A 23,205-nucleotide genomic window follows, 5' to 3' on the forward strand; every position below is an offset into this window, starting at 1 on the left:
CCAACCCCCCGCCAGGCCCGGAGCGCGGGTCCCGCGGCCGGCGAGCGAGCGCGATGCCGCCTCCCTCGGTCCGCCTGGTGTGGCTGGGCCGCGCGCGCTACCCCGAGCTGCTGGCGCTGCAGGAGGCCTGGCTGCGGCGACTCCGGGCCGGCCCGGCCCCCGAGGCCTCGTCGCCGGCCACCGAGGCGGGCGCGCTCCTGCTCTGCGAGCCGGCGGGGCCCGTGTTCACGGCGGGGCTGCGCGGCGGCCTGACTCCCGAGGAGACGGCGCGGCTGCGGGCCCTGGGCGCCGACGTGCTCCGCACGGGCCGCGGCGGCCTGGCCACCTTCCACGGGCCCGGGCAGCTGCTCTGTCACCCGGTGCTCGACCTGCGGCGCCTCGGCCTGCGCCTGCGCACTCACGTGGCGGCGCTGGAGGCGTGCGCAGTGCGCCTGTGCGAGCTCCAGGGCCTGCGCGGCGCGTGCGCGCGGCCCCCGCCCTACACCGGCGTCTGGCTCGGCGAGCGCAAGATCTGCGCCATCGGTGAGCGTCCGGGCCCCGGGGGGGGCCGAGTGTCCTGAGGATGGAGGGGAGAGCCGCGGCTGCACTTAACACCCGCTAAGTAGATCATTTATATTCCGAGGCAGAGGCGTCCTCAGAAGGCCTCTGGTTAATCTGCTCGTGGATGGAGCAGCGCAAGGGAGTTGCCAGGTTGCGATCCTGAGAATGCCAGTGGGACCACACACAGGACGCCAGCAGTGGGCTTGGAGAGATGGCTTAGCCTTGTGAAGGCGCTCGCCTGCAAAGCCAAAAGGACCCTGGTTCGATTCCCCCAGGACCCACCTAAAGCCAGATGCACAAGGTGGTGCGTGTGTCTGGAGTTTGCAGTTGCTGCAGGTCCTGGCGCTGTCTCTCTCCCTGTCTCTCCAGTAGATAAAGTGACAGGAGCCACTACAATGAAGTCAGTTATTGATGTGTAACCACACAGCCCCAATCCGTCTGTATAGCATCCATGCCCCAAAGACAAGCTTTTTTTTTTTTTTTTTTTCTTCGAGGTAGGATTTCACTCTCGTCCAGTCTCCTACAGGTCTCTGCCTCCCAAGTGCTGGGATTAAAGACGTGCACCACCACACCCAGCTCCAACAACCTTTTTTTTTTCATATTTTTTTCATTTATTTATCGATGGGAGAGAGAGGGAGGCAGATAGAAGGGGCACACCAGAGCCCCCAGCCACTGCAAATGAGCTCCAGACACATGTGCTACCTTGTGCATCTGGCTTACGTGGGTTCTGAGAGTCGAACCTGTGTCTTTAGTCTCTCAGGCAAATATCTTAACCGCCATCTCTCCAGCCTCCAAACGTAACTTTTGAAAACCATTGATCTGGTTTGCTTACTGCACTAGAGGGATCCTGAGACCCGAAGGGAGGGAACGATTCGCTTTGCTTGCCTTGCAGGTGTCCGCTGTGGAAGGAACATCACATCCCATGGCCTGGCTCTGAACTGCTCCACGGACCTCACGTGGTTTGAGCACATTGTGCCCTGTGGACTGGTTGGGACAGGAGTCACTTCCCTTAGTGAGGAGCTACAGAGGCTTGTCACTGTGGATGAAGCCATGCCGCCTTTTCTTCAGGCCTTCAAGGAGACCTTCAAGTGCTCATTGGTCTCAGAGGACAGCTCCAACTGAACATTCACCTTAGCCCAGCCAGGATGGCCCAGTCTTAAGAAAGCACCAAGTCAGACATGAGTCACTAAAACTTGATTCTAGAACTGGCCTGTTGTTCACTGACCCATGAGACCAAGAGCATGCTTATCATGAGTTCTGAGCTACTGTTTCCTTATGTCTCCTGGATTATTTATCATCCCCATCTACCTCACAAATACTAGATATAAAGACAGTATGAAAAGCAACACGCTACATAAAACGTAAGCAAGACTGTTGATACCAGTTTCTCAACTTAGAGAAACTCCAATGTCATCAGCTGTCATTTCTCGACCACTTGTTACTTTCTTTTTTTTTTTTTTTTTTTTATTTGAGAGCGACAGACACAGAGAGAAAGACAGGTAGAGGGAGAGAGAGAGAATGGGCGCGCCAGGGCTTCCAGCCTCTGCAAACGAACTCCAGACGCGTGCACCCTCTTGTGCATCTGGCTAACGTGGGACCTGGGGAACCGAGCCTCGAACCGGGGTCCTTAGGCTTCACAGGCAAGCGCTGAACCGCTACGCCATCTCTCCAGCCCAGTTGTTACTTTCTTGATACTGTTTCTAGTTGAGCCAGACCACTTGTTACTTTCTTGATACTGTTTCTAGTTGAGCCATTTTGGTCTTTAGGTCTTTTGAGTTTTTTTTTGTTTTTTTTTTAAGAATCAAATGTCTGAATGGCTCCAGTGAAAGTGATGTGATAAGTTGTTTCTTAAAAGATCTCTAGGGTGCTTTCTGCAATAAAGGGAAAAGATATTCAAAGAAAGAATAAAATGAGATCCTGTCTTCTTGGATTGAATCCCCCAAATTTGATGATTACCCATTGTTAAATTTATCTTATTGCTGGGACAAAACACCCAAAGGAAGGAAAGGGTTTATTTTGGTTTATTTTTTATTTGGCTCCAGGGGAAGTTTCATCATGGCATAGCAAAGCTGCGGCTGGGGAATCACATCACTTGGGAAGGAGCAGCAAGGGTGAGATAGCTCTGGACACACAGTGGGCTGGACACACAAACCTCAAGGTTCACTCTCAGCAGTGTGGCTCTTCCAGCCAGATTTGGCCTCCCATAGGTTCCACCAGGCTCGGGATTGAGCGTGAGGCTTAATCACAAGCCCGAGGATTTGAGGGACATTTCATATTCAAACCAATATACCTACTTCAAAAAAAAAAAAAAACTTTTTATTAATTTGAGAGACAGATCAGATAGAATGGGCACACCAGCGCCACCAGCCACTGCAAACTCCAGATGCAGGTGCCATCTTGTGCATCTGGCTTACATGAGTCCTGGGGAATTTAACCTGGGTGCTTTGACTTTGTAGGCAAGCGCCCCTACTGCTAAACCATCTCTGCAGTCCTACCACTCCTATTTTTGCTTAGTGTAGTCTAAGGTCTAAGAATACGTCCTTCCACACACTTGCTACACAGACAAGGTTTGTACATAAAATCCTTAAGTTTGTAGGAATGTCTTTTAGCTCTGTGATTCAAAACAACAATAAATACTTATTCCCTCTGTTTTTTGTGGGTCAAGAATCTGGGAAAGCTGGGTGTGGTAGGGCACACCTTTAATCCCAGTATTCAGGAGGCAGAGGTAGGAGGATCACTATGAGTTCGAGACCACCCTGAGACTATATAGTGAATTCCAGGTCAGCCTGAGCTAGAGTGAAACGCTACCTTGAAAAAAATAAAAAAATTGGGCTGGTGACATGGCTTTGCGGTTAAGTGCTTGTCTATGAAGTCTAAAGACCCCAGTTCAAGGCTCGATTCCCCAGGTCCCACATAAGCCAGATGCACAAGGGGTCACATGCGTCTGGAGTTTGTTTGCAGCGGCTGGAGGCCCTGGCACGTCCATTCTCTATCTATCTGCCTCTTTCTCTGTCGCTCTCAAATCAATAAAAAAAAATTTTTTTTTTAATCTGGGAGAAACTTATCCAAGTTATAGTCTTACATGAACTTGCATTAAAGGTGTCAGCTCTCATTGGAAGACTTGACTGGGACAGGAAGACACCTTCAAGAATGTTTCACTTAGTTGTCTGGTTGGTTCTCATGACAGGGCACCAGGTTTCTGAGCAAGTGCTGTTAGAGAGGGGCAAGTTAGGAGCTACCAAGTCTTTTATGACCCAGCCTTGAAGTCACACAATTATTTCTGAAATCTATTCACAAAAGGGACTTATTTAGTGTGGAAGGGCATCACAGGAGCTATAAGAGGTAAAGACCTTTCGGAGCCATCTTGGAGACTGGCTGCCATAACCTGTGAAAAATGGAAAGAGTCTTCACTGAGAAGTCAGGGGACCCTGGCTCTAGTCTTGACTCTGGAAGTCTTCCCCCCTCCCATGGGGGTTTCAGGTGCCCCCCATAAACTTAGATGTCCTGGACACTTGTTTTCCCAGCTGATGGCAATCAGAAGTTAACACCTCCTGAAGGCAGTGTGTTGGTGGTGGTAGGTTTATGGGTGATAAAGCCAGTTTCAGCATGCCAGTGTTGGGCACATTCTTCTGTTGCTATGGTCCACCTTATGTTGGCCAGGTGGTGATGTCTGCCCTGTGCTCATGTCATCATTTTCCCTGCCATTGTGGAGCTTCCCCTTAAGCCTGTAAGCCAAAATAAACCTCTTTTTCCCATAAGCTGCTCTCGGTTGGGTGATTTCTACCAGCAATGTGAACCTAACTGAAGCAGTAAAGTGATACCAGGAGTGGGGTTGCTGCTAGACTCCTGACTGTGGCTTTGGCCTTTTGGAGATGATTTTCAAGAGGAATGTTAGAAGGATTTGAAACCTTGACCTAAGAGATGTCTTGCAGTGCTGTAAGTACAGCTTCATGGACTATTCTGGTCAAAGCTGAGATACGTGAATAGAGTAAGAACTATGGACTGTGAAGTTTGGCTTAAGAGAGTGAGAAAGAGCTTTGCTTGGACTGGGCTAGCAATTTGTATGAGAAGCTTGCTGTTATACCCATGTCCTGGAACCCTACTTGATATCGTGGATTATAAGAAATGCAGGAAACAGAGGGTCATTGAGTTCGCAACACAGTTTTGTGTTTTGGAAACAGCCATGGGTAGTGTGAAGCAGGTTTGCTGGATGCCTGTATGGAGACCTGCATAGAGTGTGGCCAAGGGTCACTCCCTGTGCTGTACTTAAGGGCATGAATTGGCACTCATGGACTACTGCTGTTCTGGAGGTGTGTTCCCTTTGGCTTACAGGGTTTGTGTGTGTGCATTTATCCATATTAATTGTCAACATTTAAAAATGGGCTTTTGGGGCTGGAGAAATGGCTTAGTGGTTAAAGTGTTTGCCTGCAAACTCAAAGGAACTCGGCTTGATTCCTCAGGACCCATGTAAGCCAGATGCACAAGGTGGTGCGTGCGTCTGGAGTTCATTTGCAGTGGCTGGAGGCCCTGGCGCACGCACACTCTCTCTCTTTCTCTGTCTGCCTCTTTCCCTCTTTCATTCTCTCAAATAAATAAATAAATTTTGGGGGAAATTTAATTATTTAATACAATCACTAATCTAATATATCCCCAATAAAAGCTAAGCAGTTTCATCACAAAACAAAGGTTATATTCAGCACACATGCATTAATAATCTGTACAACTTAACATCCCAGAAAAGGAACTGAATATAAAAATTCTTACAATTTCTGGTGGGTTTCAATTTTCATGGCACAAATTACCAAAGAAAACTGTAAAAACAGATTTCAAATATTTTCAATAAAATGGTAAAAAAAATTGATTAAGCCTTTAAATTTTCATACTTGGCTTAAGATTTTAAACATCAAGCTGGCCCAATCTGTCAAAACTGACACACGCCGGCCGTGGTGGCACACACTTTTAATCCCAGCACTTGGGAGGCAGAGGTAGGAGGATCGCTGTGAGCTCAAGGCCACCCTGAGATTACATAGTGAATTCCAGGTCAGCCTGGACCAAAGTGAGACCCTACCTCAAAAAACCAAAACCAAAACAACAACAACAACAACAACAAAACATAACTGACAGACACATATATTTACAATGACTAGACAGGCAGTTACAATGGTACTGGAGGTCTACTTCCTCCTATTATAACCTTTTGGGGCTAAACTTCTCAATGTTGCAAACACATCTTTGCAAATACTGTGATAATACAAACGTGGAGACTTACTTGGATTTGGGACAGGAATGGAAAATAAGACATAAGTTATTATTATTTCTGACCTGTCAGTGGTTCCGGTCTCAATATAAAACTAAGGACAGCAGGATGACTACCCTATTGGCTGACATTCTTTTATAGAATTACCTCTCAGTACACATCAAAACAGGGCTCAAGCTCCATTACCCCACTGCTACAGGGCATGATGAGCGGAGCACCAAACTTACCCACGGGCACGGCAACTCAAGCTGCTAATCACGATATTCAGCCAGCAAACTTTTCCATCTTTAGTTCCAGGTGCCACGTGGTTCTCGATTCTGAAGTGGCTACAAGAAGAAAAGGGGAAGCTTTGAACACACTTGTGCTTTTTAAAAAAAATTTTTTTGTTTATTTTTATTTATTTATTTGATAGTGACAGAGAGAGAAAGAGGCAGATAGGGAGAGAAGAGAGAGAATGGGCGCGCCAGGGCCTCCAGCCACTGCAAACGAACTCCAGACGCGTGTGCCCCCTTGTGCATCTGGCTAACGTGGGTCCTGGGGAATCGAGCCTCGAACCGGGGTCCTTAGGCTTCACAGAAAAGCGCCTAACTGCTAAGCCATCTCTCCAGCCCACACTTGTATGTTTTATCAAGACTAAAGTGCAAAATATCTCCACCTCTCAGGCATTTTAATAGGCAAAAACATCAAACACATAAAAAAGGAGCTGAAGTGCTAGTAAAATACAAAGGAAAAAAGCAAATACAGAACTGAGGAATGTGTATTATTGCCAATTTAACTTCTTTCCTCAGTGAAGTCTCCTAATGAACCATGCTTTCATGCGACTGAAGGTTTTGTTTGATTCTCTTCCACATGGTCAGAAATTCTAAACTTACAAAAACAAAAGGAAAAGCGTAACATTATAAGACAGTGAATACCAAGTTCAGAAAGAACCTGTTTTCTTTTAAGTATATATATATTTTTTATTTGAGAGAGAATGGGAATGCCAGGGCATCCAGCCACTGCAAATGAACTCCAGACATGGGTGCTCCCTTGTGCATCTGGCTTACATGGGTCCTGGAGAGTCAAATTGGGACCCTTTGGTTTTTCAGGCAAATGCCTTAACAGCTAAGCCATCTCTCCAGCCCAAGAACCTGTTTTTTTTTAATGATATATTATATAAGAAAATACCATGAAAAGAATAATCCTTTGAGAACTGTTTTTCAGCACAGTAAATTTGAGCTTGATCTTCATGAAGATACTGCAGTTTATATACAAACTATAAATATACAAAAGACTCCAAGGGGAAAGTCAGAATGCACACTATCTAATATTCTGTAGGCCTAAGAAACTTTTTTTTTTTTTTTTTGTTTTTTCGAGGTAGGGTCTCACTCTGCTCCAGGCTGACCTGGAATTAACTCTGTCATCTCAGGGTGGCCTTGAACTCATGGCAATCCTCCTACCTCTGCCTCCTGAGTGCTGGGATTAAAGGCATGCGCCACTACACCCGGCTCTAAGAAACTTTTGAGAGAGGATTAAGGTCAACTGAGTCTTAATATATAACTAAAGCCAGGGATAGTAGTGCATGCCTATATTCCCAGTATTGGGAGGCAGAGGCAGGAGGATCACTGCAAGTTTAAGATCAGCCTGGTCTACCTAGCAAGTTTCAATCCAGCCAGGGCTAAATATTGAGACCTTGTCTCAAAAGACCAAAATCCAAACAAACACAAAAAGACACAGAGCTATGCAAAAGTCCAGAGTCAGAGTACTCCAAAAGGAACCATATTGTGTATAATAACATAACTTAGTTATATTAATAACAGGAAAGAAAAAGTACTGAATTACTATGATCCCTTCCAAAATGTAAAATCTTAAATTAAGGGGAAATGATTCTAATTGCATAAACAAATCTGACTCAGAAAGAAAACTGAACATATCCAAGATCTGCCCATAAAAGTAATGATGGTACATCTTTTTTTAACTTTATTTCCTTTTTTAAAAATTTATTTATTTGAAAGTGACAGAGAGAGAGAGAGAGAGAGAGAGAGAGAGAGGCAGAGAGAGAGAGAATGGGCACGCCAGGGTTTCCAGCCACTACAAACGAACTCCAGATGCGTGCGCCCCCTTGCGCTTCTGGCTAACGTGGGTTCTGGGGAATCGAGCCTCAAACCGGGGTCCTTAGGCTTCACAGGCAAGTGCTTAACTGCTAAGCCATCTCTCCAGCCCATGATGGTACATCTTTAATATTAAAGATATAGACTATAAAACATTCATCTCAGAATTTTCTTTAGTTTTTTTTTTTTTTTTTTTTCAAGGTAGGGGCTCATTGTGGTCCAGGCTGACCTGGAATTCACTATGGAGTCTCAGGGTGGCCTCGAACTCTCCGCGATCCTCCTACCTCTGCCTCCCGAGTACTGGGATTAAAGGCACGGCACCATGACCGACTTTCATCTCAGAATTTTAAAATTCTTATTTGGGCTTCTTGGTGGGTGTAAATAAAGTGCCATGGGTTTGTTCACTCTCCAGTATTTCTCACTGACCAACCCCAGAGAGAAAGAGCCATTTAGTACAGTGGACTGACCGCTGGCTCTTGCTGTATAAATGGCATACTGCTTCTCACTGGCTGTATCAAGGGTCATCCGGTTTGATTCTCCTTCGCTTCAAAATTCTTCTAAAGCTAACCTCACAGCCAGATACTTGGCTAAGTGGGCAACAGTGGCATCGCCTGAAGTCTTCATGTGCCTTGTCTTACACTGTCATCTTTTTCCCCTAAGTGTGTGTGGGGGGCTTGAATCCTAACTCAATTTCACTAGCACCATCCATGACTGGACCAGTTGCCACTGTGGCATTACTATTGTCAAGTTCAAGCTCATAATCACCAGAGGTCTTGGTCCATTTGTTACTGGGGCCTGCTTCCTGATTGCTGTGTGTAGATGCATTGCGACAGTGTGAGCTGTCACCATTGTCTGCTCCACTGCCATTTTCTAAGAGGGATTTTTAAAAGTTATTTATTTATTTATTTATTTGAGAGCAACAGACAAAGAGAGAAAGAGGTAGACAGAGAGAAAACGGGCGCACCAGGGCCTCCAGCCACTGCAAACAAACTTGACGCGTGCGCCCCCTTGTGCACCTGGCTAACATGGGTCCTGGGGAATCGAGCCTCAAACCAGGGTCCTTAGGCTTCACAGGCAAGTGCTTAACCACTGCCATTTTCAATCCGTTGCTTCTAGCCTCGCTGTAATGTGCTCATGGCCTTCAGTCCTTCTCCATGCTGTGGCTGAGGGCTTGCTGGATGTTCTGCTTGCTGATCGTGGCTAATGCTTCCACCTGATGGGCCGATGGGCTTTGTACTCATCACGACTTGGGTAAATGTTGCTGATGAGAGCATCAACTTTGGGTCTTGCCTAAGTGATCTTTTTCTTGTTTCTTTGTTTTTCGAGGTAGGGTCTCACTCTAGCCCAGGCTGACCTGAAATTCACTACATAGTCTCAGGGTGGTCTCGAACTCACAGTGATCCTCCTACCTCTGCCTCCCTAGTGCTGGGATTAAAGGTGTGTGCCACCACCCCTGGCTGACCTAAGCGATCTTTTGGAGACTAGTTCTTTTCGACAGTTAGGGCACTCTTTGTTGCCGCGTCTAAGGGCTGTGATAATGCAATCTGCACAAAAAAAACGATGCAAACACTCTTTTGTAGTCATGGTGTTCTTCACCATATCCAAACAAATTGGACCCACTAATTCACTGGGTAGACTTCTAGGTGAAACCACAATGTCCAAGCCATCTGTTATTGCCTCCTGTGGTGTTCGTTGTAATTCACACAAACCGAGCTCCATGTTTTGCTCAACGGTTGAGTTCCATTTGTCTGCACAGCCTGAGACGTTGCGGCTCCTGAGCCCAGACTCCGGTAGGTGGGGGACGGGGGCGGGGCGGCTCGGCTACAGGATCCGCCCTGTGCTGTAGGAGCAACGACCCCTCGTCTCTCCATCAGCTCACTTGATGATATTGGCTTCTTGACGCCCAGAAACCTTTGAGTGAGCTCTGGTTTAGACATCCCCTTGATCTGAGATGCAGTAGAATAGGAACCCCGCTATCAGAGCACCAATTCTCTACTGTAGCATGAAGGGTATATTTAAAGATGGGGTCATGACTTCCAGTGAGAAAGTGTTTAACATTACTAATCATCAGAGAAACACAAGTCGAAACGACAGCGAGGGCTGCAGAGATGGCTTAGTGGTTAAGGCACTTATCTGTGAAGCCTAAGGACCCAGGTTCGATTCCCAAGAACCCATGTAAGCCGGATGCAGATGGTGGCACATGCATCTGGGATTTGTTTACAGGGCTAGAGGCCCTGGCACACCCATATTCTCTTTCTCTCTCTCTAATAAATAATTTAAAATTTCTTCAAATTCAAAACAGAACTGCCATATGATCCAACAACCCCACTACCGGGCATATGTCCAAAAGAAATGAACTTAGTATGTCAATGAGACATGTATACTCCCACATTCATTGAGCAGTCTTCACAAGAGCCATGAAACAGAAATGGAAACAGCCTGTGTCCATCAACTGCTGAGTGGATGACGTGTGATGCACACATTTTGGAATATTATTCAGCTTTATAAACAGAAGAAATCCTATCAGTTGCAACAATATGAATGATGCACCCGGAGGACATTATTTTGTTTTGTTTTGTTTTTCGAGGTAGGGTCTCACTCTGGCCCAGACTGACCTGGAATTCACTATGGAGTCTCAAGGTAGCCTTGAACTCACGGCGATCCTCCTACCTCTGCTTCCTGAGTGCTGGGATTAAAGGCGTGCGCCACCATGCCCAGCCTTTTTTTTTTTAAGTTATTTTTATTTATTTATTTATTAGAGACAGAGAGAGAGAACGGGTGCACCAGGGCCTCTAGCCACTGCAAACGAACTCCAGACGCATGCGCCACTATGTGCATCTGGCTTACGTGGGACCTGGAGAATCAAACCTGGGTCTTTATGCTTCCCAGGCAAGTGTCTTAACCACTAAGCCATCTCTCCAGCCCTGACTTTTTTTTTTTTAATGCATGGTATGTGTGTATATGCCTGGTCATATGTGTGGGGGCACATTCTTGCACGTGTGTACATGTACCAGATGTCAGATGTCTCCTGCAATCATTCTCCACCTTATTTATTGAGACACTTGAACCCAGAGCTCATTAGCTCGGCCAGTCTTCCCAGCCAGTTTGCCCCAGGGATCCCCTGACCCCCCCTCCTGAGCACTAGGATTGCAGAGGGGCTGCCATGCCAACCCTGCATTTATGTGGGTGGTCGAGATCCAATCACAGGTCCTCATGCGTGTGTGGGAAACATTTTACCCACTGACCCACCTTCCCAGTTCCTAAAGGACATTATTTTAAGTGAAACAAGTCAGATATGGAAAGACAAATATGCACGACCTCACTTCCACAGAGAATCTAAAAATGTTGCTCCCACGGAAGTTTAGACAAAAGGAATGGTCACCAGAGGTTGGGGAGGACAGCAGAGGGGACGGGTGAGGTAGTCCACAATGTTACAGTTAGAAGAAAGTTCTGGTGCTCTGTTACTGCAGTTTGACATTTCAAAACAGCTAGAAGAGAGGACTTTGATTGTTCTCAGCACAAATAAATGATGAATGTTTCAGGCCATTAATATTTATTACCATGATTTTGTGCACTGATCAAATTACACTGTACCCCCACAAAGCTATATCGTTGTTTTGAATCAAAAATAAAATAAAGTTTAATTAAAAATAAACAAAGAAGGAGACCATGACTTAGTCATACCCAGCTCAGGGTCTGGAACAGAACAGATAGGAGGAAGTGCATGATCATTATTAATGGGCACCACATAGTTTTGGCTTGCTGCCTTCTGGATACTGGTCAGGGTATTTCATGGCCCCCTAGTACTTGGGGAGAGCCAGTAATGTGTTCTGGTTAATGAGCTGTGGAGGTGGCACGTCACTTGTGAGCTGGAGCGCTGGATAACTGTGCCACAGACCTTTCAGAGTTCTGGAACAAGCACCATTGTTAAGGGTGGCAGCTGCTTCCTGAGGGACTGCAACAAGCTGAGCCTCCTGCTGCTGCTGCATACTCCTACAAATTTGCTCACTTCAGGGCTGGAGGGATGGCTCAGCGGTTAAGGTGTTTGCCTGTAAAGCCAAAGGACCCAGGTTCGATTCCCCAGGACCCACGTTAGCCAGATGCACAAGGGGACACATGTGTTTGCATATTTGCAGTGGGCTGGAGGCTCACTCTCTCCCTCTCACTCTCTCTTCTGCTGTCTCTGTCAAATAAATAAATATATTTTTTCAAGATAGGGTCTCACTCTAGTCTAGGCTGACCTGGAATTCACTATGTAGTCTCAGGGTGGCCTCGAACTCACAGCGATCCTCCTACCTCTGCCTCCCAAGTGCTGGGATTGAAGGCGTGTGCCACCATGCCCGGCTATTTTCATTTCATTGACTTATTTGCGGGGTGTGGAGGGGAGGGCAGGTCATGGTAACTGTAGCTCAGGCTGACCTGGAATTCACTATGTAGTCTCAGAGTGGCCTTGAACTCACGCCTGGCTTTTTCTTCTTTTTTAAATGATAATTCATGGCAATTCTCCTACCTCTGCCTCCTGAGTGCTGGGATTAAAGGCGTGCACCACCACGTCCAGTTTAAAAAGAAAATATTAGGGGGCTGGAGGGATGGCTTAATGGTTAAGACATTTGCCTGCAAAGCCAAAGAACCCAGGTTTTATTCCCCAGGATCCAGATGCATAAGGGGACACACGCATCTGGAGTTTGTTTGCAGTGGCTATAGGCTCTGGCATGCACATTCTCTCTCTCTCCTTCTTTCTCTTCAAATAAATAAATAAATAAAAATAAATTATTAAAAAAAGAAAATATTTTTAAAAATTACTCACTTCAGTGTGGGAGGTTGTCAATTCTCACAGCACAAACTTGTCTATCCTGACTACTATAGCATGTTTATATTAATCAGGGTAGAAACCCATGCTAACATAAGCAAAGAAGGGGGAGCGTCAAATGGAAAATGTTCTGGGGTTTCACAGAATTCAATGGTAGGAAAATAGGTTAATTCAAGGATAGGACAAAGGCCCAACATGGTAGCACATGCCTTTAAGCCCAGCACTTGGGAGGCAGAGGTAGGAGGATCGCCGTGAGTTCAAGACCCCCTGAGACTACAGAGTAAATTCCAGGTCAGCCTGTGTTAGAGTGAGACCTTACCTCAACAAACAAACAAAAAGGAACATGAGGGCTGGAGAGATGGCTTAGTGGTTAAGCACTTGCCTGTGAAGCCTAAGGATCCTGGTTTGAGGCTCGATTCCCCAGGACCCATGTTAGCCAGATGCACAAGGGGGCGCACGCGTCTGGAGATTTTTTGCAGCGGCTGGAGGCCCTGGCGCACCCATTCTATCTCTCCCTCTGCCTGTCGCTCTCAAATAAATAAATAAAAATAAACAAAATTTAAAAAAAAGAAAGAGGAACAGGATGAGAGCATGGAGCCACTGAGGGAACCCAGGTGGGGTCATCTTCTCTCTCCCACTGTTTGCCGGGCTCCATGGTATGTGCTTCGTTCCTTTCACCAGGTTCGGTTCAGCTTGTATTTCCCAGGAGCACAGTGAGAACTGGCTCTCCTGCCACCAGTGCATATGGGTGTATTAGTTACATCTTTCTTTTCTTCTCTTTTCTTTTCCTTTCTTCCTTTTTGTTTTTGTTTGATTTTTTTTTTTTTTTCAAAGTAAGGTCTCATTCTAGCTCAGGCTGACCTGGAATTCACTATGTAGTCTCACCATGCCCAGCAACATCTTTCTTTGTTTTTTGGGGGATTTTTTGTTTTGGTTTTTTTTTTAGAGGTAGGGTCTCACTCTAGCCCAGGATGACTTGGAATTCACTATGTAGTCTCAGGGTGGCCTCGAACTCACAGCGATCCTCCTACCTCTGCCTCCTGAGTGCTGGGATTAAAGGCGTGGCCACCATGCCCGGCATCTTTTTCTTTTTATTTATTTATTTTTATTCATTTATTTTTATTTTATTTTATTTTTTTATTAAAAATATTTTTTGTTCATTATTTATTTATTTATTTGAGAGTGACAGACAGAGAGAAAGACAGATAGAGGGAGAGAGAGAGAATGGGCGAGCCAGGGCTTGCTTCCAGCCACTGCAAACGAACTCCAGACGCGAGCGCCCCCTTGTGCATCTGGCTAACGTGGGACCTGGGGAACCGAGCCTCGAACCGGGGTCCTTAGGCTTCACAGGCAAGCGCTTAACCGCTAAGCCATCTCTCCAGCCCTCTTTTTCTTTTTAATGAAAGAGAGAATTAGCGCACTAGGACCTCCAGCCAGTGCAACTGAACTCCAGATGTGCGCGCCACCTTGCACGCATGTGCCACCTTGTGCATCACCATATGTGTCTGGCTTATGTGGGACCTGAAGAGTCGAACATGGGTTCTTAGGCTTCGCAGGCAAGTGCCTTAACTGCTAAGCCATCTCTCTAGCCTGTTACATCTCTTTTGCTGTGGTCAAATGCTTGACTCTTAGAAGCAGCTGAAAAAGGGCTTACTTTGGCTGACAAGTTGAGGTGACAGTCCATCTGGGCAGGAGCATGGAGCAGCAAGGAAGCACGGAGAAGGATGAATACAGGAGCTCAGTCCACTGGATCCTTTATTTATTTATTTGCAATGGCAGAGAAAGGGAATTGGCATGCCACGGCCTCCTGCCACTGCAAATGAACTCCATGTGCACAGGCCTCTTTGTGTATCTGTCTTTACATGGGTACTGGGGAATCGAACCTGGTGCCCTTAACTGCTGCACCATTTCTCCAGCCCCATCCCTTTTTCAAATATTTTATTTATTTGAGAGAGAGAGAGGGAGAGAGGCAGATAGAGAGACAGAGAGAATGCGTGTGTTAGGCCCTCCAGCCACCACAAATGACCTCCAGACACATGTGCCACCTTGTGCATCTGGCTTACACAGATACTGGGGAATCTAACCTTGGTCCTCAGGCTTTGCAGGCAGGCTCCTGAACTGCTAAGCCACCTCTCCAGCCCTCACCTGGTCTTTTGTGCTAAGTCCAGGACTCCAGCCATGGAATGTCCCTCCTGCATTTAGAGTGGGTCTTTCACCTCAGTGAACCTAACCTAAGAACTCTCTCACAGACCTGCCAAGGGTTTGTCTCCTGGGAGAATCAACCTTGCTGTTCTGTTGCTTTCATGCGACCAGTTTATGTGGACAGCTTGGAAATTGAACCTGGAGCAGCACGCTTTGCAAGCAAGCGTCTTTAACCACTGAGTCATCTCCCCAGTCCCCTCTTTATTTTATTTGTTTGACACAGAGAAAGACAGAGAGAGGAAGAGAGAGAGAATAGGCAGACAGAGATTGGGCATGCCAGGGCCTTCAGCCACTGTAAACAAACTCCAGACGCATGCGCCACCTGTGCATCTGGCTTCTGTGGGTTCTGGGGAATTGAACCCAGGCAAACTCCTTAACCGCTAAGCCATCTCTCCAGCCCCTAGTTCTGTTTCTGACAAGTCAAGTTAGACACTGAAGAGAGATGAGAGTGGAGGAAGCAAGCAGACAGCTGAATGTGTGAATGTGGAGCATGGGTTTGACAATTCTTCAAGCCCCAGGAAGGAGGGGAGGGCAGAACACTGAGGAGGAGGAGGAGGAGCAGGCTAACGAGACTGACAATCAGGTGGCACAAAAGAGGTACAGGGAACAGAAAGAGATAATATGTCAGCCAGGCGTGATGGCGCACACCTTAAATCCCAGCACTCGGGTGGCAGAGGTAGGAGGATCGTCATGAGTTCGAGGCCACGCTCATATTACATGGTGAATTCCAGGTCAGCCTGAGCTAGAGTGAGAGCCTACATCGAACCCCTCCCCCCCCCAAAAAAGAAAAATAATGTCTTCTTTATTTTTCTGGCAGCCTGGCAAGAGAGGACTATTTTCTGGGTGAAAACAAATCAAAAGAAAGCTAGAGGGCTGGAGAGATGGCTAAGCGGTTAAGCGCTTGCCTGTGAAGCCTAAGGACCCCGGTTCGAGGCTCGGTTCCCCAGGTCCCACGTTAGCCAGATGCACAAGGGGGCGCACGCGTCTGGAGTTCGTTTGCAGAGGCTGGAAGCCCTGGCGCGCCCACTCTCTCTCTCTCCCTCTATCTGTCCTTCTCTCTGTGTCTGTCGCTCTCAAATAAAAATAAAAATTAAAAAAAAAAAAAAAAAAGAAAGCTAGAGAGGCTAGGAGACTTAGTTGAATGAGGTCATACCGTTGATAAGGGTCGAAATCAGTTGTAGGTTCTCAGACTGGGCTCGGAAGGGCATGAAGCTGGCATCCTGGAGGGCAGGAGCCTCCAACCACAGGTGGGCAGAAGCAGGGAGGATACAGACCAGAAGGCCAGTGTTATGCCCAGTTCTCGGTGCCCCCAGTGACTACCAAGGAGAACCAAACACGTATGCAAAGGCAAGGAGCTTTATTTCGGGCTTAAGCTTGGACTCTTGACTTTACCAGAGCAGTGGATCCGTACAAGAGCCCTGAGCAGCAGGGGGGCAGGTTTTTTTTTTATAGGGATTTGAACAAAGAAGTAGGGGAATGGTTCCATGATTGGTAGCTTTAAGTAGTAACTGCACTTGTATTTTTCTGATAGGCTTAGGATGCTGGGGGGCAGAGCTGGTGGGCAGGGGCCTAGGGGAATTTTAAGCAGATTAGGTAACCTTCATTGTGATTGGCTGTGTGTGTTTGAGGAACTTAAGCAACTTGTCTTATGATTATAGAAATGTATGGCATAAGCAATTTGTGATCTTTTTTCAGTAACTGTTAAATTCTTATTTAAACCTTGCTAGGAGACAGAAACTTAGGCCTACTGGTGACTCCGAAGCCTGTCATGGCATTCCTCTGGTTCCTGAGTCCTTCAGCCAGGAGTTGGCAGAGGCTGAGCTTGTAGAATTGTGTCAGGGCCCTGTTGCAGATTCCCGACTGTCCTTCCTGCCTGGACAGATCCCACCACCTCCTTGGGAGGAAGCCCAGTTTAGGAAGGAGGGTATTTTGCATCCTGGCTTGCCCCACCCCCTGGGGAAAGCCTCTTATTTGTTCAGAGGCCATTCCTAGTACACACACAGGTTGCCCAGGGCACTGTTCCAACATCTTGCTCCTTTGGTGATGCTGCCAGGAAAACAGAACCAGATCTGGCATGCCACAGGGCCAACCACCAACATCTGCACTGTTTGTCAATTTCTGGAGAGGCAGAGTCTATGGACCCAGGGTGGATGTGCTAGAAAATGAATGAATGTCCCTCAGGAACAACCCTCAACCAATGACCCTTTCCTCTAGTGGGGGCTCACTGTGGGTGTGGCGGTCTACAAAAGATTCTAGAGGGTCCCTGCAGGGGCCAAGCTTGTTAAAGGCACACTTCCCCACTTTCAAAATGGCGGTGTTTTTTCTTTTTTTAATTTAAAAAAAGTATTTTATTTTTATTTACTTATTTGAGAGAGAGAGAGAGAGAGAATGAATGGATGTACTAGGGCCTCCAGCCTCTGCAGACAAACTCCAGATGCATGAACCACCTTATGTATCTGGTTTACATGGATCCTGGGGAATCAAACCTGGATCCTTTGGCTTTGCAGGCAAGTGCCTTAACCACTAAATTATCTCTCCAGTCCTCTTTTTTTTTGTTTGTTTTTGTTTTGTTTTGTTTTGTTTTTCGAGGTAGGGTCTTGGTCTAGCTCAGGCTGACCTGGAATCCACTATGTAGTCTCAGGGTAGCCTCAAACTCACAGGGATCCTCCTACCTCTGCCTCCCCAGTGCTGGGATTAAAGGTGTGCGCCACCACCCCTGGCTCTCTTGTTTTGTTTCGTTTTGTTTCTGGATCATCTCACACACAAACCACTTACAGTCAGATCCTTGTATCAGCACCTGCTTCCGAGGACCCACATTTGCTTAAAACACATTCATCTCAAAGGAAAACCCAAGTCAGCAGCAGTGTGTTTGTTTTGTTACTACATTACCCTTTTTTAAATTTATTTTTATTTTTTTCCTCTGTAAATACTTTATTGTTATTATTAACAACATATTTTTATGGATACATCATGTGTTGGAACCCTCTTTTCCCTTGTTCCGGCCCCCATTCTGCTGGGGACCCTCCCCATGGGGTTGTAGGCTCCTAAGAGCCCATCACTGAAGTAGACTTAAAACTCACCCATCACAGTTCAGGGAATTTTGGAGAAGAGGGGGCAGAAGGATTGTAAGAGCCACAGGTTGAGACATCACATCCAGAGGTATTCCCTCCCCGAAAACTAACTGACTGCTGCTCGTACAACACATTATCCTTTGGACTCATGCGGGTTTACAAATACCTAAGACCTCTGAGGTGTGACCCCCACTCCTTCTAGGAGCTCTTTGCCCCCTTGATCTGAAGCTTGCATCTGCGTTGAGCCAATAGGAGGCAGTGGTAGAAGAGCAAGGGTAAGCCAGGTGTGGTGGCGACGCCTTTAATCCCAGCACTCGGGAGGCAGAGGTAGGAGGATCGCTGCGAGTTCGAGGCCACCCTGAGGCTCCATAGTGAATTCCAGGTCAGCCTGAGCTAGAGTGAGACCCTACCCTGGAAAACAAAAACAAAAACAGAAGAAGAAGGAGAAGAAGAAGAAGAGGAGGAGGAGCAAGGGTAGGGAGGAGTGTAGGGTCTTGCTTCTGGCATCTTAACAAAAACTTCCTCTTATGACTTTGACCCTTTGGTCCTTGAACCCATTGGAGACATGAAGTACGTGCCTAACCTTCATTTCCTTTCTTAGTCCTTCAAGATTTAAGGTCTGTCCTCCACCGTCTCTTGTGGAGGGTAAGGACAGGCAGGAACCCTGTTAGAGAAGGCAGCTGGATAAGGGGCTGTGGTAACACAGATAGGGCTGCCTCAGTTTCCCCTGCTGTGCTTTGCAGGCTTGCTATGAGGCTAGGTGAAATGACGTGCATCACATGCCCAGAGCTGAGCCCTGGTATGACGTATGTATATATAGCACATGGCAATTTCTGTGGTTTCTGGATGAGAACAGGAGGAAGAAAACAGTTTCAATCCCCCAGGAGCCCAGGAGAGAATCTCTTTACACCAAAGAGAGAGCCCTGACCTTGGGAGGGGAGAGTTAGAGACAGGCCAGGACGCGCCGGCTGCAGGATGGGGTGGGGAAGACTTACCTAGAAATATACCCTTTTGCACTCTCCCCTTAAAGGCCACCTTCTTGGCAAGGTTTTCCTTAACCGTTCTATTTCCAAACTCAAGCCCTCCCTTCTCTCCTAACCCTCTTCCCTGCCTCGTGTTGCAATAGCACCTAACCAGATGGTTCCGATGTATTTCGAGTACATTTATTTCTTTAATCCCTAGGTGTCCTTGCTACGTCCTTGGCTGAGGCTGCCATCTGCCCACCAACCTCCTCAGATCTCTCTCTAATTCTTCATTCCTGTAACCACCCCTTTCTCTCATTGCCTAAGGGTGGCAATGATGCCCAAATGTTCCAAGGCCCCCTTTGGTTCCCTACTCCTCTGCCCACCTCTGAAATTACTCCTTGGGCTTCCCCAGCCCTTCCCTTGCTCTTCTCTTTAATACAGTCTTTACCATTCTAGGTCAAAACTGTCTGCTTTACTTGTTGACTCTCTGCCCGGAATATAAACTCCTTGAGGTTACCAAGCAATTCCCACCCACCCAGCACAGAGGAGACCATAGTCTGAATTTATCGAGCACATGAATAAATGATGATTATAAAAGGGACATGAATGAATGGTGGTTAAAGAACGGAAAAAAAAATCACTAGGAATTCTATTCTCAGGGAAAGATTCCAAGAAAAGCTAGAACCTCAGGAAGCCTGGAAGGACAACATTGTTCTTTTCCAACCTTTGGGCCAAAGAGTCTCTCCACTGAGCACCAGACTCCCATATCTAACAACCTAGTTGGCCTCTCTAAAGGTAATGTTGAGCTTAGAATTCGTTCCTTTTCCTGGAGCTCCACAATCTTTGGTTTCAGGAGAAGACATCATTATCCATCCATTTATTTGTTTTCTTCCTAGAATTCAATTCAGTCTTCTATTTGTATTCCCTGATCTGTGCCTGTCCCCTCAGACTGTAAGCTCTATTAAGAACAGAGACCAGCTGACAGAAAGCTGGAAGAAGCCATTCTACATGTAGTTCAATGGGAGAAAGAGATACCACCAGTGAAGATACTCAACAGTGGACACTGCAAGCCTTATAATTGGTTAGCCAGGCCAAATGAGCCAATGGGTGCAATAGTGGCATGTCTGTCATATTGGAAACCAACTGCCCTCCAATTGGACTGGAGGCCCGCTCCATGGAAGGGAATACATCCCTGATACTGAAAACTTAAAATGGGTAGTCATGAGCCCTAGGGGTGTAACATCTGTGATGTCTGGATAAATGCATATACTATGCTTATCAAACTGCCCAGTAAGCACTTCTCTTAATATTTATACCCTTGTATAATGCTACTCTCACTTTGGGTAGAGAATCTTCTCTTTTCAGATGACAGTGACCTTGGGATGACTCAGAAGGTATCACAGTGCTGGAAAGAAGTGACTGGAGTACTGACTAACATCTTGATCACACCTTCCAAGGCTCAGGGTCTAATGCGGAAGAGGTGGCGGAAAGAGTATAAGAGCCAAAGGAAAGGTAGGGCTCCTTACAACATTCTCCCTCCAGACATAAAATGGCCTGGATATCCATGACCTCATAGTGCCTGACACTACCTACACAAGACCATCATAAGAGGAGGAAAAGATCATGACATCAAAATAAAAGAGAGGCTGGGTGTGGTGGTGCGCGCCTTTAATCCCAGCACTCAGGAGGCAGAGGTAGGTGGATTGCTGGGATTGCTGTGAGTTCAAGGCCACCCTGAGACTCCATGGTGAATTCCAGGTCAGCCTGGTCCAGAATTGAGATCCTACTTCAAAAAACCAAATATATATATATATATATGAATGAGAGACTGATTGAGATGGGGAGGGGATATGATGGAGAATGAAATTTCAAAGGGGAAAGTGGGGGAGGGAGGGTATTACCATGAGATATTTTTTATAATCATGGAAAATGTTAATAAAAATTGAGGAAAAAAAACACTTTCTATTACATGATTATAATCTCAAAAAAAAACAAACAAACAGAGACCTGATGGTATTTTCAACATAGTACTCCTGGAATGGAAGTCACTGTTTGGCTAGTAACTGGGGAGGAAGAAGGCTTGGGAGGTAGGGTAAGGCTAGATGGTACAGGTCAAGAGTCTAGAAGCCTGGCTCACCAGGAGAAGCAAAGCACTAGTCAGAGGAGATTTAGTCATCAGAGATACCCATCGCTCACCAGTCCAGATGGTACAATTGAAACGATTTGAATACCAGCAACTCTTCACATTTTCCCGCAGGGTTCTGCGCATTCTCTGACTGTGGGTTAGGCCCATGTGTCAGACAGGATCTCCCTAGGAAACAGGTGAAACCCTGACACTGGGCGATTTAAAGGGAATATGACTAGGAAACCAGCAAAAGACAGTGCAGTCCACATGGCTAAAGGTGGTGGGAGGGAAGCCAGGCTGAAAAGCTATGGGGAAGAGGTGGTCTGAGAACCTGGAGAGATGAACAGTGGGGGCCGTGGTGGGGAGGCAGCCAGGGTGGAGCTGTGGTCTTTGTCAGAGACTGCAGCCAACCATGCCGACTACTCCTGACAGAGCCCAAGGAATGAAGTAAGTTCCAGGCTGGACGTGGTGGTGCACGCCTTTAGTCCCAGCACACGGGAAGCAGACGTAGGAGGATCGCTGTGAGTTCGAGGCCACCCTGAGACTACATAGTGAATTCCAGGTCAGCCTGAGCTAGAGTGAAACCCTACTTCAGGGAACCCCCCCCCCACTCCACAAAAAAAAAGATGTTAGAAGCCAGGCCAGAAATGGTGGCACCTGCCTTTAATCTCAGCACTCAGGACATAGAGGTAGGAGGATCATTGTGAGTTCAAGGCCACCCTGAGACTACATGGTGAATTCCAGGTCAGCCTGAGCTACACTGAAACCCTACCTTGAAAGAAAAAAAAAACAAGATGTTAGAATAATTTAACAATCTGAGCTACCTGGATGCCTTGGAGGCAAGGAGCTTCTTGTCACTAGTGAAGCTGGGTGGCTTCATATCAAGTATGAAATACAGAGAATTCATTAGGTAAGGGATTTGACTAGAAAACCATGACTCATTCCAAATTAAGTTCTATTGTTAAATGACTCTAGATCTCTGAGTTGGTATGAATCTGAATCTATGACTCTATAATGTCGTTAGAACAGGGGCTGACCTCTGCTTTCAGAGAGCTAACCATCTAGTAGCCCAGGTGGGCAGACAGTTGCTCTCAATAGCTGAGATAAGGAGTCCTATGGAGCGAATGCAAGGTTCACAGGATCTGGGAGGGAAACCTGATGGAGCCAGGACTGTTTCCTCAAGGCTAGTCTCAAGCACCATATGTACCAGTGTTTGGGGATTCTTCTTCTTCTTCTTCTTTTTTTTTTTTTTGTTTTTTTGTTTTTTGTTTTTTGAGGTAGGGTCTCATTCTAGCCCAGCCTGACCTGGAATTCACTATGTAGTCCTCTCCTCGAAACTCATGGCGATCCTCCTACCTCTGCTTCCCAAGTGCTGGGATTAAAGGCATGTGCCACCATACCCGGCTTAAATAATATTTTTAAAATTTTATTTTTATTTCAGGTAGAGGGAGAGAGAATGAGACAGATAGACAGATAGATAGATAGAGAATAGGCATGCCAGGGCCTTCAGCTACCGCAAACGAATTTCATACACATGCGCCACCTTGTGCATCTGGCTTATGTGGGTCCTAGGGAATCGAACCTGGGTCCTTTGGCTTTGCAGGCAAACACCTTAACCGCTAAGCCATCTCTCCTGCCCTAGTGTGATTTTTTTTTTTTTTTTTTTTTTCCTGAGGTAGGGCCTAGTGTGACTTGTTTGCAGTCTGGCAGTTCCTTTGCAGCAACAAGAGACCCTGTCTCAAAGAAGGTGGAGCACAGACCCTTTGAAGCTGTCCTCTGACCACTACATGCATACTGTGCCATCTGCAGCCCCACACAACAAACAAACAAACAAAATGAAGGCAGAACGGCTGGGTCAAAATGTATGACAACCAAAACAACAAAGGAATCGTGTTTTGAAGGAAATTATCAATTTTGCACACAATGCCCACTATGGGGCTGGTAGTTCCTTTTCTTTCTCTCTTTTTCCTTTCTTTTTTTTTTTTCTTTTTTTGGTTTTTCGAGGTAAGGTTTCACTCTATCTCAAGCTGACCTGGAATTCACTATGGACTCTCAGGGTGGCCTTGAACTCACAGTGATCCTCCTACCTCTTATGTCCTGAGTACTGGGATTAAAGGCGTGGGCCACCAAACTCAGCCCTTCTTT

At 46.5% G+C, this 23,205-nt stretch overlaps 1 protein-coding gene and 1 pseudogene across 2 annotated transcripts; one reads left to right on the forward strand and one right to left on the reverse strand.

The window, feature by feature from the left end:
- Positions 1-53: 53 nt before the first annotated feature.
- On the forward strand, positions 54-1,810 carry Lipt2 (lipoyl(octanoyl) transferase 2). Of its 2 annotated transcripts, none has more exons than XM_012948288.2 (2): positions 54-522; positions 1,433-1,810. In XM_012948288.2, the coding sequence occupies exons 1-2, from the start codon at positions 54-56 to the stop codon at positions 1,660-1,662; spliced, it is 699 nt and encodes a 232-aa protein (XP_012803742.2). In that variant the 3' UTR covers positions 1,663-1,810. The 2 variants fall into 2 exon arrangements, with proteins under 2 accessions (XP_012803742.2, XP_045000791.1); XM_045144856.1 differs by having other exon boundaries at positions 54-528; positions 1,401-1,606.
- A 6,410-nt stretch (positions 1,811-8,220) lies between these two features.
- Positions 8,221-9,824, reverse strand: LOC101615724 (annotated as a pseudogene).
- Between the last annotated feature and the right edge of the window lie 13,381 nt (positions 9,825-23,205).

Source organism: Jaculus jaculus, chromosome 3 (genome assembly GCF_020740685.1).
Source record: "Jaculus jaculus isolate mJacJac1 chromosome 3, mJacJac1.mat.Y.cur, whole genome shotgun sequence".
In the NCBI taxonomy this organism is placed as follows: domain Eukaryota; kingdom Metazoa; phylum Chordata; class Mammalia; order Rodentia; family Dipodidae; genus Jaculus; species Jaculus jaculus.

Bases quoted from the DNA above. Each gene is read 5' to 3' on its own strand.
- Lipt2 (XM_012948288.2), top strand. From the start codon at position 54: ATGCCGCCTCCCTCGGTCCGCCTGGTGTGGCTGGGCCGCGCGCGCTAC. The intron at 523-1,432 runs GTGAGCGTCCGG...CTTGCCTTGCAG, and splicing joins GCGCAAGATCTGCGCCATCG to GTGTCCGCTGTGGAAGGAAC.